General features: G+C 36.3%; 6 protein-coding genes across 6 annotated transcripts in view; 4 read left to right on the forward strand and 2 right to left on the reverse strand.

Annotated features, from left to right (window-relative positions):
• Positions 1-57, forward strand: part of FDP41_012658 (uncharacterized protein) — a gene marked incomplete at both ends in the record, with an annotated part of 2,969 nt that extends 2,912 nt beyond the window's left edge. The window contains one exon of the mRNA XM_044703201.1: positions 1-57. This exon is cut by the window's left edge and continues 2,578 nt beyond it. Within this exon, the coding sequence (XP_044565583.1) occupies positions 1-57 (57 nt within the window).
• Positions 58-74: 17 nt separating this feature from the next.
• Positions 75-1,320, forward strand: FDP41_012659 (uncharacterized protein; the record flags this gene model as incomplete). Its single annotated transcript, XM_044703202.1, has 2 exons — positions 75-325; positions 378-1,320. The coding sequence occupies 2 exons, from the start codon at positions 75-77 to the stop codon at positions 1,318-1,320; spliced, it is 1,194 nt and encodes a 397-aa protein (XP_044565584.1).
• Positions 1,321-1,884: 564 nt separating this feature from the next.
• FDP41_012660 (uncharacterized protein) lies at positions 1,885-3,114 on the reverse strand (the record flags this gene model as incomplete). The annotated part of the gene is made up of 1 exon (XM_044703204.1): positions 1,885-3,114. One exon carries the CDS (start codon positions 3,112-3,114, stop codon positions 1,885-1,887), a length of 1,230 nt encoding a protein of 409 aa, XP_044565585.1.
• Positions 3,115-4,314: 1,200 nt separating this feature from the next.
• FDP41_012661 (uncharacterized protein) lies at positions 4,315-7,224 on the forward strand (the record flags this gene model as incomplete). The annotated part of the gene is made up of 1 exon (XM_044703205.1): positions 4,315-7,224. The coding sequence occupies one exon, from the start codon at positions 4,315-4,317 to the stop codon at positions 7,222-7,224; it is 2,910 nt and encodes a 969-aa protein (XP_044565586.1).
• A 1,242-nt stretch (positions 7,225-8,466) lies between these two features.
• Positions 8,467-9,009, reverse strand: FDP41_012662 (uncharacterized protein; the record flags this gene model as incomplete). The annotated part of the gene is made up of 1 exon (XM_044703206.1): positions 8,467-9,009. One exon carries the CDS (start codon positions 9,007-9,009, stop codon positions 8,467-8,469), a length of 543 nt encoding a protein of 180 aa, XP_044565587.1.
• A 1,129-nt stretch (positions 9,010-10,138) lies between these two features.
• On the forward strand, positions 10,139-13,594 carry FDP41_012663 (uncharacterized protein; the record flags this gene model as incomplete). The annotated part of the gene is made up of 5 exons (XM_044703207.1): positions 10,139-11,845; positions 11,919-12,129; positions 12,204-12,287; positions 12,354-12,515; positions 12,666-13,594. The coding sequence occupies 5 exons, from the start codon at positions 10,139-10,141 to the stop codon at positions 13,592-13,594; spliced, it is 3,093 nt and encodes a 1,030-aa protein (XP_044565588.1).
• Between the last annotated feature and the right edge of the window lie 1,817 nt (positions 13,595-15,411).

Raw genomic sequence — 15,411 nt, forward strand, 5'->3', positions numbered from 1 at the left:
AAAATCTTCAGAAGGAAGACAAAATTACCATTCGAGAGAAAATGTTCAAAGCATTGAGCGAATCTAATTCATCCATGGACACTGCCAAACTTGTGGAATTGATGTTGTTGCGAGAGGAACAAGTTTCAAAATTCCTCGATCTCGAATTTGCATTGTTATCTGTTGGAGTTTCCAACTTGATTTCTTCAAAAGAAGAATCTGTCATAGCAAAACTTGGCAAGAGACTGAACGAATTGTGCAACGTTTTGAATCAGGACACAACCAATCCACCAACCTCCATCGATGACATGCTACGAAAATTGAAAGAACTTGTTGAGGTGACCAAGTCGACTCTTGCGGACAATCGAAGAAGAGCCAAACTTCAACTCAACGATCAGGTTCCCTCTTTCTGTGCAACGATGGCTTGGCACTGATTCAGATTCTGAGTGTGGTGGTGGTGACATTTCTGAAGGTAATACCACTCCCAAAAAATCTCATCCTCACCGCGAAGTTGCAAGTCCAATTAAGGCCTCTAAAAATGATATGGATGACATGATGTCTTGGACACCACCCAAGAACAGAGGCAATAATGGTCGTAACAATGCATTGTTGGATGATCCAAACTTTTACTTTGTTTCCAATAATGAAGAGAAAATTTCTCTTGATATTGAAGACAGAGAGGAGCAATTTATTAGCTCCCCACTCAAGAGAAAGCTTGATCATCGTTACAAGTCCATTCTTACCGCCATTCGAGATGACTTGTTACGGGTAAAGAGTATTAGTGAAATTATTCCAAAACTCAAGAATGTCCTGGAGCACAATGCTCAAATGTATTCATTTATTTTCTCTCTGATTAATCTTGGAAATTATAATGGTGACAAGAAATTTGGATACTTTTTATTGGATGTCGACAAGGTTATTGATTTGGATAATCTTTTTGCAGATATCATTTGGTATCGAAGACTGTATGAAAAAGTCAAAAAGGAACTTGCCAATGCTGAAGATCGTGACCAAAACACAAGTCTCTATTACAAGTTGAAGGGAGCCATTGTGGAGTTAAAAAAACAAACGACCATTATTGGCAATTCACATGAATCCAACGAAGATAAGGAAGTCATTTTAAAATTGAAACGAATTCTCAATGTACAGTACACACATGAAATTGTCAGCGAATGCGAAAGCATGGTCTCTCAATTGAAACAATACGTCAAGACATTCCCTAAATTTCAAACACTCATCAATGAATTGTGCATTGGATTGAATGTGAAGAGAATTGAGGATGTCATTCCAGCCGTAAAGAGACTGGTGAAGGTTTCTAAAAGTGTAAATTTATTGCTGTAATGAGAGTGTTTGACATGGGACAACAGATTCTATGGATTGCATGAAGGTGATATTGACCAACTTTGCTTTATCAAACTCAACTTTGTGTATTCAAAAGTCGCAAAGACCCCAAAATAATTAAGGCATATATCATTGAACCCATACAGAAAATTCCAAAGTTTTCCGCAAGAATTTAAGAAAATCAGAACTCTTCAATAAAAGGTCACAATCAACATAAAGAAATTGATTCAATTTATTTTAGCAGTCAGTGGTTCCGTTCTCGCTCCAATAAGATCTTGTGATTCATGACCGTGTACCCATACATGTATGAATTTTGAGCAGAACAATCAGCATGACCACATGGTATGAAATCGTGTAATATTAATCGAATCCAATTCAAATAAGCAGGTCGATTCAAGCTTTGAAACTATAGTTTACAACGTTACACATTTTGAAGTCACACGACTTTCAAGAACTTTCTCAATATTGAAATCGAATTTGGATTTTCTCAAAATTGTTCATTTTTGCTGAAGCATAACAGATAGGTTGTTGTGACTTTGAATTTTTACAAGTGCACAGAACCAATCAATCGGTAGTGCTTGCGGTGGTCACAAAAAACACGTTCTTTTCATGATTATAAATAGTAAATGCATATGTTCCCCACCATTCCATTCCAGCACGCCAATATGTTGACCATGTCTCGTTCATATTGTCACTGTTTCTTGCATTCGATTCAAAGACAGTACATGAATAATCCTCACCAAATAATTCTGACCTTAATAGTGAAATTTCATGAGATGCGTCTTTCATACCATAAGGTGGAACACTCGCAAGATCAAAAATATCTTCCTTCGTATCAGTGTCGCTCATGGTATCCACCAAAATTGGTTCTTGCATTAAATCATACTCTACACAAGAATTTACATGGGTCGGTAGAAAGAAGGTCAAAAGTTTTTTCGTTCCATATCGTTCTCTCCATGTTTGTAGATGATGTATCATTTCAAGTAATAGAACTCCATGAGAAACGATTGAAATTTTTGAGTTTCGTGGATGATAGGTGTTAAAGGTAATGATACGTTTATCGGCGGCAACATAAATAAACTCTTTTTCATGCCATCCACTACTGATGGAACTCATGAGCGCATATTTGTGAATCATTTTCATGGTATGTGATCCTTGATCGGTAGCTGTGATTTGATGTTTCAATAAAATGTTCAACAATTCACATGGACACAACATCCAAATATCAATGACTCCTCCTTTGTGTAAATAGGTTGTAAATGCTTCTGATGTGTAAATTTGGTTTTTCAATGGTTGTAAATAAAATTCTTTCACAAGTTCTCGATTGGTTTTGGATTTTTCGTTTTGAATAACCATACAAATTTGTCTGTCATTTGGGAAATCACAAAATTTAGCAATTTCATTCACCAACATTCCATAGACAGTAAAATCACAATCCTCGCTCAATAATACAAATCTCCAACTCTTACAAACTCTCTCTACACTCCCAAATAAATCATTCAAATTGAGAAACGAAAAAATCAACGCCCACATATCACTACTCAAACTTTCAATCCATTGAAACCGAGTCATGGCATCTTGACAACTCTGTCCCGAAAAAGCTGTTCCGAATTTTTCATTTAATTTCCGGGCAATGGCATTCCAATCGTGCCCGGAGAGATATATTGAAGAGGTGTTGTCCTGGCAATGATTGTCTCCACTTTTATCTCCTCCATCGTTTACCAGTGTTTTGGGATATTTAATTTTTTCTTGAGTCCATCGATAGGAGGAAGGAGAGATTTGTTTTTGATGCATTGTAAATAAAAAAATATAAAATAATTTATTTGACCTCCTACACCCATTTCGTTTCTTTTATCACATCTTTTCCATGTAATTATCTCTCGTTATTATCAAAGGGAGGGATTTATCTCAATTTACTTTTGGACATCTGCATTGAAAGTTTGGTTGGGTCATCCTTGGCTGCATAGAAAAGAGCAGAAAAAACCACAATGGCTCTTGTAAAACCAATTCAACGTGTGTTGAGGCACCAATAGTGATGTGGCGTTTCCTTCACGTGTCTAAATTGAATTGGCAAGTTTTGATGGATTGAAACCATCATTAAAACATCCTATGATCGTAAAGTTCGCAGAGTAAAGTTTTCTCGCTGGAGTTGGCCACCCTTATTTGGAAATGAAATTGTTAACAGTGACAATTCTTTGCATTGTTGCAGAATTACAAAGACACGTTGTCAAATTCCAGTTTAACTGATCTTTAAGAATGCAATAGAGAACAAGACCATATTCATGACCTATCAATGAGGTTAATTTGCTGTTTTTTAGCTTGTGTATGCTTGATTTCAATCAGGTTCGCAAACAAAGTTAAACTTTTCTTCTCCTCTCTATAATTGTAACGTTTAATCTAGAATAAAATTGGCGCCCGTCTAGCTCAGTCGGTAGAGCGCAAGACTCTTAATCTTGTGGTCGTGGGTTTCGAGCCCCACGGTGGGCGAAAGAATTTTTATTGACACGAATCGAAAAAAAGAACTGCGAGACGTTGTTAAGACGCTTGAACAAGGATTTGAAATTATCAAAAGAAAGCAAGAAACGCAAAGAGCAAATTGCATACTTCCTGAATCAACAAGTGAACTCGCAATTACCAAAGCTATTAAAACACTATGCAAGAACACAACCATCAAATTCGAAAAAGAGACTCAGTATTAAGAAAAAGGTAAAAGATACCTACTCATACCTATTTGTTGAATACAAGCTTAATGACATCAATGAATTGAATAGACTAACCTCAACAAGATTTATTTGCTCCACAGAATTGAAACCAATTTCAAGACAGTTCAAGCCAAAGTCAACCACATGAACGTGCGTTTAATAGTTTTACCAGCACCAATGGTGCCAACAATAAACTAATTAGATTTTTATTTTGACACACCTTGCGCACAAAGACGCTGTTTTCGTTCTATTAACCTCCAAAAAAATTCTCAATTTCACAAACATGAAGCGCATGTTTTTCCGTCGCCATATCAACCGTTCGGCGAGCAAAACAGGCATCACTAAAGCAACAACAAAATATGTAGGAGGAGGATGTTCGACAAGAAATCACCATGGTTCCATTATTAATTTTTCTCCATCATCAAACAAATTAATTTTCAATGATGATTTAATGTATAGGACGAAAAAAGTGACGCCAAACATCAACCAACAACTATTATTCAATACTACAAGAACATTTGGCCAAATACGTTCGTACACTACTACTACAAATTGGTTGAAGAGAAAAGAAGTATCAACAAAAGCCAAAGGTAGTGGTGATGATACATCCAACAATAGTACAACATTATCTTCCACAACATCCTCCTCCTCATTAGAACAACAGGAAACTCTCAAGTTCCATGATTACGACAGTTGGAACGCCCAACAAGTGGCATTCATGTTGACTTCTCCTAAATCTATTGGTGGTGCTGGGTTATCTGCAGAAAAGGTGAAGCCTTTGCAAGAGTTGGGCTTTGATGGCGAATCTCTCCACAACATTATTGAGAATATCAATATGGAGGGCATAAAGTATGCCATTGATCAACTGAAAAGTATTTACAACAAGAATGACATTCCTCAACTCTCTGAAACTTGTCAATCTGTTGTATTTTGGGTGCATAACTCTCTGCGGAAATTCACTACTGTTCCCTCTACTTTTATCCAATCAGTTTTGGATGATTTTGATAAACATGTACAAACCTATTCAAGAAACGAAAAAGAATCTGTACTCAAGTTCAATGAGATAATGAAACAAGTTCAACTCGACAAATCTGATTCTCCAATCTATTTGTACCAGAAGAAAGAGGACACAAATAACAATAATGAAATAACTCTATCCTCTTGGGCCATATCTTGCGATTTAGGTCCTACATTTCCTGCAAACAAATATGATGAACATTTTAAATTTATCACCTCGGGTAATATAACCCATCCAGTGTTGGCATTAATAGAAGCACCTGGAACTGGAAAAACTCACTTTGCATATCATTTAATTTCTAAAGGATATACTGTGTTAATTATACAATCAAAGCACAAAAATATCATATCGAATTCATTGGAAATGATATTTAACATTTCACGAAACAGTTCTAATTTGAGAGGGTTATTAGATAGCGAAACAAAACGGTTCATTAAGTCATACTTAATTGTGGCAGATATTATTATTAATGCTAGATTGGATCCTAAAGATACTAATAAGACCAATTTGTATTTATGTAAATACATCTTGAATGGAGGTTTCAAAATGGTAGAAGAAGCTTATAACAATAATTATGAACAGCATGGGTTTTCTCCACAGCTGAAAAAAGTTATGTTTTTCATTGACGAGGCTCATGATTTTAACGACTTTGATGGCAAAGTTCCTCGAACAGCAAACGACACCGACAACGGCAACCTATTAACTCTCCTCACTTCAAATATGAGAGATTATGGAGGCGTAATATTAACAACAACCTTTGCAAGTGCTGTAGAAGGAAAAATTGAAATGAAAATATCTAAGGATGATTCTAAAGAAGTCTTTGAAAAGTTTTCATACCACTTTACAAACCCACTTCCGATATTGCACGCCAAACAAGTTAGAAAGTTTTTGGACATGTTTATAGATACCAGTAGAAAAGGCCACAATAATCCAGATATTTGGAATCTTGTTGCAACATTTTTACAAGGTCCAACCAGACGATGCGAAGAATTTCTTCAACAATTATATCTAGAGTTGTGCAAGGACTCAACACCTCAATTTAGATCTTTTACAGAGTTTATATATACAAATCTTTGCACTCTCGTTTTCAAAAAAAAGGGTTACGGACCAGAAAAAACTGACAATCCCTTATACAAGAGTTTGTTTTACCGATTAGCCTTGCTTGGAGAGGCAAATTTAACAGAAGCTTTGCATATTGTCTCAACACAAACAAGTATATCGGAAGAGATCGAAGATGCTTCCAAGTTCTTGTTAACACATGGGTTAAGTTATACTTTTGATTATACTAACAAAATATATAAGGTTGTCAGTCCAATAGAAAGGATGAGATTATTGAAGACTCTTCAACAATATGGGTCTAATGGTGATTGGTTTTTAAATTCTCACAAGCAATTAAGTAATATTGGTGATATTTCACCTCTCTCTGAAGTTGCTTCTGTATATTTTATTTTGAACCATTTTGAATTCTTTAAACAACAATTCCCAGGGACTTATTTGCAAAACTATTATTTAGCTGCAAAGTATTATGTTGAAGATTCAGAAATCTCCAAAGATTCATTGAATAATGACTTCAAAATTTCATCTCTTCTCATTAACACCATACATTGCAATATGAAAATATTTCAAACAGAGAAATATCCTTTAACTGGAAATGATGACGATCTTTTACCTCGATTTTTAGTCCTTCCATGCCACAATGCGGGTCCTGATGTATTGGGAATGTTAAAACGTTCTTCAAAAGTTAACGATGATACAATTCCATTATGTATTCCAATTGTTGCAGCAGTAACAAGGAAAACAGGAGACAATTTAAAATTCAAGAAAAATTACGCTACAACTGATCTTTCCAATTTGTATTATGAAAATTTGGAAACAAGTCGCTCTCCACCAACGAATGTCCTTACATTGAAAGAAAGAAATTCCTTGAACGCAGCTATTACTGACATTGTGAAAGCAGGAAAAATGTTGAGAATATTATTTCATCCAAATGAAACCTTCAGCAACACTCCTCTCAGTGATAGGATTCAACAATACGATCATGATGATGCACCGCAAATAATTTTCTTTGATCATGCAGTCCTGACAAAGAAGGGACATTGCATTTATGAAATTTCGAAAAATAATTCAGTATGGCAAAATTATCTCAACAACAATAACTTGTCTGTTGTGGCTGATGTATTTTAATAATGATGACTTCTTTCTTCTTTTAATGCTGAGGGCCCTATCAAACCTGCAGCCGCAGCGAACAGCCGTTCAGCCAGGATGGTCCTCGGTGCCAAAGTTGTTGACAGTTCCAGCCGTGCACAGCCATTCAAATCTGGTCGCACATGTCTTCCCGACAAATATTTAAGGAAGAATGCTCTTTTATTTATGAGTTGTCCGAAGCATGGATTGTCATTTAGTTGAAATCAAAACTTAAAATTGATCTCCAGAAACTATAACCTCCCCTTTATTTGGAGACGAAATAAAAAAAACATTCACTGATGGTTTTATTACTATTTCTTCGTATTGGGGTGAGTTGAAGCACCACAACCACATACTTGGCAATGGTGACAGATCTACTGTCCACAATTACTGTACTTGTAGTTGGTCATTCTGTTTATACAATGAGAACAATGATGACTATGACGATCATGCACATACTCAAGAAAAAGTGGCTTCAAGATCAAAAATCCATTCTCGTCGGCGGGAGCTCCTCCTTTTTGTTCCATTTGATTCTTGGCCTTCTTCGAGAAGGAAATGAATGGGTCCACTTGGTAACACGATGTGATCCTTTGTACATGGTTGCATATCTATCTGATACATCTACGTTCACATGCTTCTTCCATCCATGTCCTCGATTATATGGCTAATATTAATATACGATTAAATAGAGTGCGTTAGAAAATATCCAAATTGAAAACATGTGATCTGAACTGGTTGCTGAACTACATGTTGAGCCAGTCATGACGATTTGTGAAAGCTTTCATGTTCTTGCTTATTTATTCCACTGAAATGTGAATTGTGAAAAGTTTACTTATTTTCTGTTTGGATTCAGACACAAGTGGGTCATAACATTCGTACATTCATTCTCGAAAGTCGAGTTACTTTAATGGGAATTTCTTGTCATGACAGGATGTAAGATATCGATTGTTTATATAATCTTCGATTTCATAAGAATAAACTCTCTCGATCGATTCGTGTTCATGTACATGAACTTTTTCAAGTTTATTAGTTACTGAATTCAGAATGAGAGATCGAAACAAGGGAGAATGATGGATTGCCATAGGAATGACAAGTCAGAGAGAGAGGCGAGAGTGAAACAAGTGAGCATACTAGGTGGAGATGTTTGTGGACATAATGGATGATTAATTCTTCAAATGCAAACTGCATATTTTCTGTTACAACAAAATATTTTCATTACAAACCACTATCACTCGATAGAGATTAATACCTTCCACTGGCATTCTCACCATGTGAAGGTACAAAATCCAACTCATTATCCAATTCCTTAATATTATATACAGGAAAGCCATATTGAGGTGGTTCAGGAACTTCCTCAGGATTCATCATTTGTTGTTGTTGTTGAGCCATTAAATTATTCATCAACACTCCCACTCCTTCAATCAGACCAAGGAAAATACCACCAAACAAGGCACTTCTGAACATGGCTTTTCTACCACCTCGGATGGCCAATACGAGACCAGTCAAGGCTCCGGATGTAATTGAATTGACAAAATCTTCCTTTCCTCGGTAATACATGAGAGCACATTCAAACGTTGAGAATAATCCACCCCAAACTCCAAAATTACCTCCGCTGATGGGTCCTCTTGTTTTCATAGTTGTGATGGCTCCTGCAAGTCGTTCACCTCTGGCAGCATTACGAGCTCCTTTACCGAAATTCCATAACGAACCCATGACTCCACCCATGGTAAAACCAATTCCCAAGTCATCAAAGATTCTGTCTGGACATGGTTGTCTATCTCCCATTTTGTTGTTGTTGTTATTGTTGGATTGGTGGATTTAGTATCTATCGGATGGAAGAAAATTAATGAATTTAAACTCGTGAATCCAATGTGTTAATGTGTGAATTTTCTTGTTGTTTTGGCTTTTCAAATTTAGTGTATCAATGATTGCAAATTCAATCCGATGATGATGTTGTTTTGAGCGAACGGATGAAAGTGATACCTGTTCAATTTTTTAATTCACAAAATTATTTTGATTGAATAAAGAGTCGAAGATTGTCATCTCCCGCAGCAATAATTTACCTTTCATATATAAGACTTTATATTCAAAATCCTTCGGTTCGGAGAAGGATTTCTACCGTTTCAAATTTAGTACACGCTTTAACTAGTGTACCAGTAGGTAAATTAGAGATATTAAAATAAACGGAAATAATAGAATGTCCGCCCGTCTAGCTCAGTCGGTAGAGCGCAAGACTCTTAATCTTGTGGTCGTGGGTTCGAGCCCCACGGTGGGCGAAAGAAATTTATTTTGATAAATAATCCGCCTCGCATATTGAAAAAGGTTTGCTTTTGTGTTTCGAGACGAAAGCCTCTCTAACTTCTTTTTTTGATGCACTTCTTGTGTTCGCTTCAGATTATCTGTTGTTCTGTTTGCGTCATCTACTGATCTAATAATAACAATCTAAACTATTTCTACGATGTTAATATAATATGACGACTTTATATCTTGGTTCAATGAGAATATCTCATCACATAATGCCGGACAAAATAAGGAATTGCTGCCACTGTTATTTCTTGAATGGTAGTGACCATACGTTTCTTCTTCATGGACACACCAGAAATGCAACACCAAACGAATCTCATCGTTTCCACTACAACATAACCTGTATACGTTACTGGGGTTCTTATGTTGTAGTGTGAGAGCATGTCCATTTTAAGTATTCCTTTTTTGTCCGAGTTCTTCGTTCCATCTCATTTTCGATTCTCACTTTGAGGAGTCCCTCGTTAGTACTGTATTTAAACGAATGCATGTTCTCATAAATAAGACAAAAAACATTCATTCCTTAATATCAACAATGCCGCCAGAGATGAAGCCATCTCCACTTCTTCTCCTGTTAGTACTACTAATGTTGCACATCATTTTGTGCATGATGATGGTTGGAGGTAACAAACTTGTCAACCATGTTCATGCAACCCCATCGACTACATCAGTGCAAGCCATTCCTTTCGTTTCGCTCATTCATGAAGAGAATCGTCATCCTTCTTCACTGATTGAACAAGAGATTCGTTCCTTTCCACTCTCTTTTGAAAATAATTTAATGAATGAGTTGAATCGATTGCATTCACTCATGAATCGAAGAGAAATGGTTCATTCCTTTTCTGTGAATCTTTTGAAACGTTTGAATAACAATGACGAAGAAATTGGTCCAATGGTGAAACAATTGGACGAACCTCGTAGTCAGTTTATTGTCAAGTTGAGGGAAGTTTCGAATGAATCCAATGAAGATGCTTCATCAAAGTTGGATGCAACTATTAGAGACACAGAATGGATTCAATCCATGGTTATGAAATCTGGAAAACCTTTGGGATTTTCAAATGTCTTTGCAGTAGTGGCCAAAACGTCAGAAATCATTTCACATGTTTCATCTTTGTCATCTTCCAACAAAGCCATTGATTGGATTGCTGAATATGAACCAAGATTCAAAAGTGCTTTGAATTTTCAAAAAATTCAACAATTCGCAGAACATCAAATGCATAACTTGAATGAACTTGGTGAGAATTTTACTGCTGCCAATTCTTTGAATGACATGGACAACCATTTGATTCATGTCATTATTACCATCCTTCCATCTCTGGATGCCATTCTCGTCAATCAAGAAGTCGAAGAAGCTCATCTTATTGCGAATGAATTGAATTCCAAACTGACAGAATGGTTATCCAAACAACAACAACAACAATGGAATAACAACAACAAGAATGATCATCCTTCAATGATTTCTCCAATTCAAGTTTCTTCAAAGGATAAACTGGAAATGAGTTTCTCTCCACTCGTGGCACAACAAGTGGGTGACATTTTGAAAGAAAATTCACATGTTCATTTCATTGAAAGAAAACACAACTTTCAATTGAAGAATAAGAAATCGAGTGTCTTGATGCAAGGATTTGGTCCTTCTCCAAGTGTGGGAATGTCTGCCACTCCATTCTATGACATGGGAATTTTAGGAAATGGACAAATTGTCGCAGTCGCTGATTCTGGAATTGATTGGGACAATTGCTTATTTAGAGATGCAAATAATCCCATTGTGAAAACTAATACGGTCAATATGAATCATCGTAAGATTGTTGGATATGACACTGTGACTGTTGGTTCCATCTCCTCAGATGGACAAGATGAAGTGGATGGACATGGAACTCACGTTGCTAGTTCAATTTGTGGAAGTATTCAAAATATGACTTACAATTCGAAAGCCAATCCCATCAATGAATATCATGGAATGGCTCCAAATGCAAGACTTTATTTTACAGATTTAGAAAAAACTGGATTTTCACAAATATTGATGCCATCTTCGAAGCGAAATTCCTTATTTAAACCTGCGTATAACAGTGGAGCAAGAATATTTTCATATTCATTGGCTGTTGGTCCTGAAGATTTTTTTTCTTGTAGATACGATTGCACAGATTGTAAGTGGACTGTTTCGACAAATGGACACACTGCCGGTGAGAAAGTGACAGATGACACTTGTCGAGCATTGTTTGGAAGCGACTCATGTTGCACTATTTTCAATCGGTATGATAGTGATTGTCAAGAGGTGGATCAAATAATGTGGGATTATCAGGATGGTGTCATTCTTCTTGCACAGGTAAGTATGAGAGTCTTGACATTGGAGATGTGAACAATTTCATTCATTGTGAAATTGTGAATTGCTTTTCAAGGGAAATGGAGGAGGAATGTCTTCGAAAGGAAATATTGGATCTCCTTCAACGGCAAAGAATTCAATCGCTGTTGGAGCAAGTATGACATCAAACTCTGCATTCGAGGAATCAGTCTTTTATGAAGATTTTAAAAATCGCATTCAAAAAACTGGATTACCATTCTCAACTCCTGATCAATGTTGTTCTTATAATGGAGAATACCAAGTTATTAGTAAGTTACCTGTCTTTTTTTTGATTAGGAAATTTATTTACCATTTTTGGGAAAATTGTGAAATTTAAACACAGTTCGTAATTTCTGCTGTCCAAGTCAAATGAAAACCACATACACCAGCAATCCTTCCATCTACAATGAATTCAATTTGGCTTCCTGTAAGTGCTCATGCCCTTTCCATATCCATCTTTCATGATACTAATTACCTTTCATTCTTATCATAGTCTCATCACGAGGTCCTGCAGTTGGAAATCGTATCAAACCTGATGTGACAGGAATTGGTTACAGTGTTGTGAGTGGCCATTCCGATGGTAATACCAACACCAATCAATGTGGAACTAATTCTCCATCTCTTGGAAATTCAGCTGCTCTCATGACCAGTCAAGGTTTGTACTTTATGAATTCTTTCAAATTTTGAATTCACTGTTGTTGTTCCATTCAATATATTTATTTCATCATTGAACTCTTTCAAATATTCACTTTTGATGATCATGAATTGCTGAAATAATAATATTGTATGTGTTTCAAAATCCTAGGAACCTCCATGTCCACTCCATTGGTTGCTGGAGCCGCTGCTTTATTGAGAGAGTTTTTCCAAACCAAAATGAACATTTCGAACCCTACAGGTCCTTTATTGAAAGCTGCTCTCGTTCATAGCTCCATTCCCATGACTGGAACAGTGGCTTATTCCTTCGATGAAACACGACGATTCAAACTCTCAGAGTTGGGTACTCCAAACTCGTATGAAGGTTTTGGAAGAGTTTATTTGGGAAGTTTGTTACAAAATCAAGATGGAACTCCCTTGAATATTCTTGTCCAAGAACAATCCTTTAAAAACGTTTCAGAATCTCTCAAGTTATGTTTCAAGAGAAAAGATGGAAATAAGGCCATTCAAACGTCACCCTTCTTTAAGGCCACTCTTGCTTGGTATGATTATCCAGGAAGTGTTTCAGTGGTGCCTCAACTTTTGAGTGATTTGGATTTATTCATCAATACCTATGTGAGAAGCAGTTCTTCATCCTCCGATGTTTCAAAACTCTCAGTGATTGCTGGCAATTATGGTGACCGAGTGGACACAACGAACAATGTGGAGAGAGTGGTAGTAGAAGAATTACCTCATCCATCTTCCAGCAGTGATCATTCGGTCTATGTGAGTGTGGCGGTCTATGTGACCAAAATCTTGAAATCAAACCAACAACCTTTTGCACTCTTATTGACCTATCCGAAAGACATGTTGGAGAGAGTGGACCCCTCGGACCCTTCATGTTTCTATACCACTGATTTTCCACCCCTATTATCAGAGGAAGCGATAATTGGAATTGTCATTGGATTGTTGGCAATAATGTTGGTGGTGGTTGTGATGGCAGTGGTGGTGGTTGTGGTTGTGAAACGACGCCGATCACAAAAAGGGACTCATGTTGCAACTGGAAGTCATGCAAGTTCAAGTTATTATACTGCAAGATAGATGTTGTCGATTAATTGAAACCTCTCTTTATAATTCTCTAAAGAGTGTGAAATAAATGAAATAAACATTTAATTCTTCAAGAAAGTAAAAGTGTAACTCTAGAAAATTTACCAACCAATGTGTGTTGAATCAAGATCACTTTTTTTGCAGCAGTTCGAATCGATCGTTGATCATGAGGTTGTTGTGCCAACTGTCATTGCCGAACATGTCTATCTTTTCACAAAGTTGACTTCCAATTCACAAAATGGATATGCAATTTCTAAAATCAATTTGAACCTCATAATGGTATGAAACCACATGATAAATTTGTTGAAAATCATCTTTGAATCATCATCAAATTATTTCTATTCGAGAATAATTAATCTCACTTTTTCAAAATTCCATTCCAATAAGTGTTGAATTTCAATCACAAAAATAAAGCACAATATGTGCGAAGTTCCAGATAAATACATCTTTGTTTCTAATAACACAAATATCAGAATCTCTCACAATTATTTCTTCGACATTGGACTTGAAACTTGCTGCTAATTTTCCAAATAAAAAGGTTCTTCACTGCGACACATTTGAGTGATGGCCGAGGAGAGAGAACTTCCTTGTTCTAATGTGTTCACTAGGGATGGTTTGTCAAATTGAGAAAAGACACGTGTATCAAAGGTAATACCACTTTCCAAAGAAATAGGTTTTGAGTAGAGGGTGAATTTGTGAGAGTCATTCAAATAGCTTGCAAGCTATAACAATGAATCTTTCTCGAAATTTACAAATTTCACATCTGCAACACTTTCCTTAATAGTCCGTTCATCAGTGTCATTCATATATTGGATGCGAGCGAAGAAATAGAGCATTCCTCTCGATGACAGAAATTCAAATCCAGGAATCCATTTGGAGCTTAATTGTTGACAATTCAATAAATTGATAATTTGGCCGTAAAATATCTTTTAGATTGCAATCTTTTGGAACGGATGGAAGACCTCCAATTCTTGACAAGAATGACTGGTTATCAAAAGAGGAAGGCCATTGCGGAAAAGAGGTTATTGAACACATGATGGATTTTTGTAACAAGTTTTCAACGAAAGAAGGTTCAAATCTGGTTCTGCAAGCTCCAAAAGTGGTTGAACGGATGTGAAAAAGTATTCCATCCATGAGAGATTTTGAGGTTTTTTCATTTCATGAATTTGTGTTCTAGTGGTGAATGTTTTGAAGAGATCATTAGAAAGGAGAGTGAAATAGGTTTAATATTTCCAAATATCGTCATTTCTAACAATCATGCAATTCCAATAGTGACAAACTCTTCTCATTCTCAACAATTCTTTGTATTCTCCCACATACTTCAAAATATGAAAATGTGTATCGAATGCAAGTGGATGAAAATCATTTTGTCCTTTCATATTGTCACTTCTTGTTTCATGTGCTTCTGCATGAACAACATACAAGCCCTTCATTTTCACCAAAAATGCAATTCCATTCCAGGACATGAATTTCCTGCAAACACTTTGGTTCAACTCATTGTCATATTTCTAATTGAAGATCTAAAGAAAAGTATCCAATAATTTGTGAATGATAGTCAATGGTTGCATTCATGGCGAGCTCAGTAATTTCAGACATGCAATATCTGGTAAAAATTCGAAGTCCCATCATCAACCTTCTCAATCCTGTCGGTTCATCCACTTGTTGTTCATCAAGTATTTGAAAATTCAATGCACATTGGAGGCAGGAGATTTAACGTTGCTCATTTCATTTAGAAGAAGAGAAGGGGTATTCAAAGCGGGATGAGGTGCGCTTATCTTCTCTTATCGGATGGGATGTGGTGCTTTCATCGT

This window comes from Naegleria fowleri (assembly GCF_008403515.1).
Source record: "Naegleria fowleri strain ATCC 30894 chromosome Unknown tig16, whole genome shotgun sequence".
NCBI lineage: Eukaryota > Heterolobosea > Eutetramitea > Acrasida > Naegleriidae > Naegleria > Naegleria fowleri.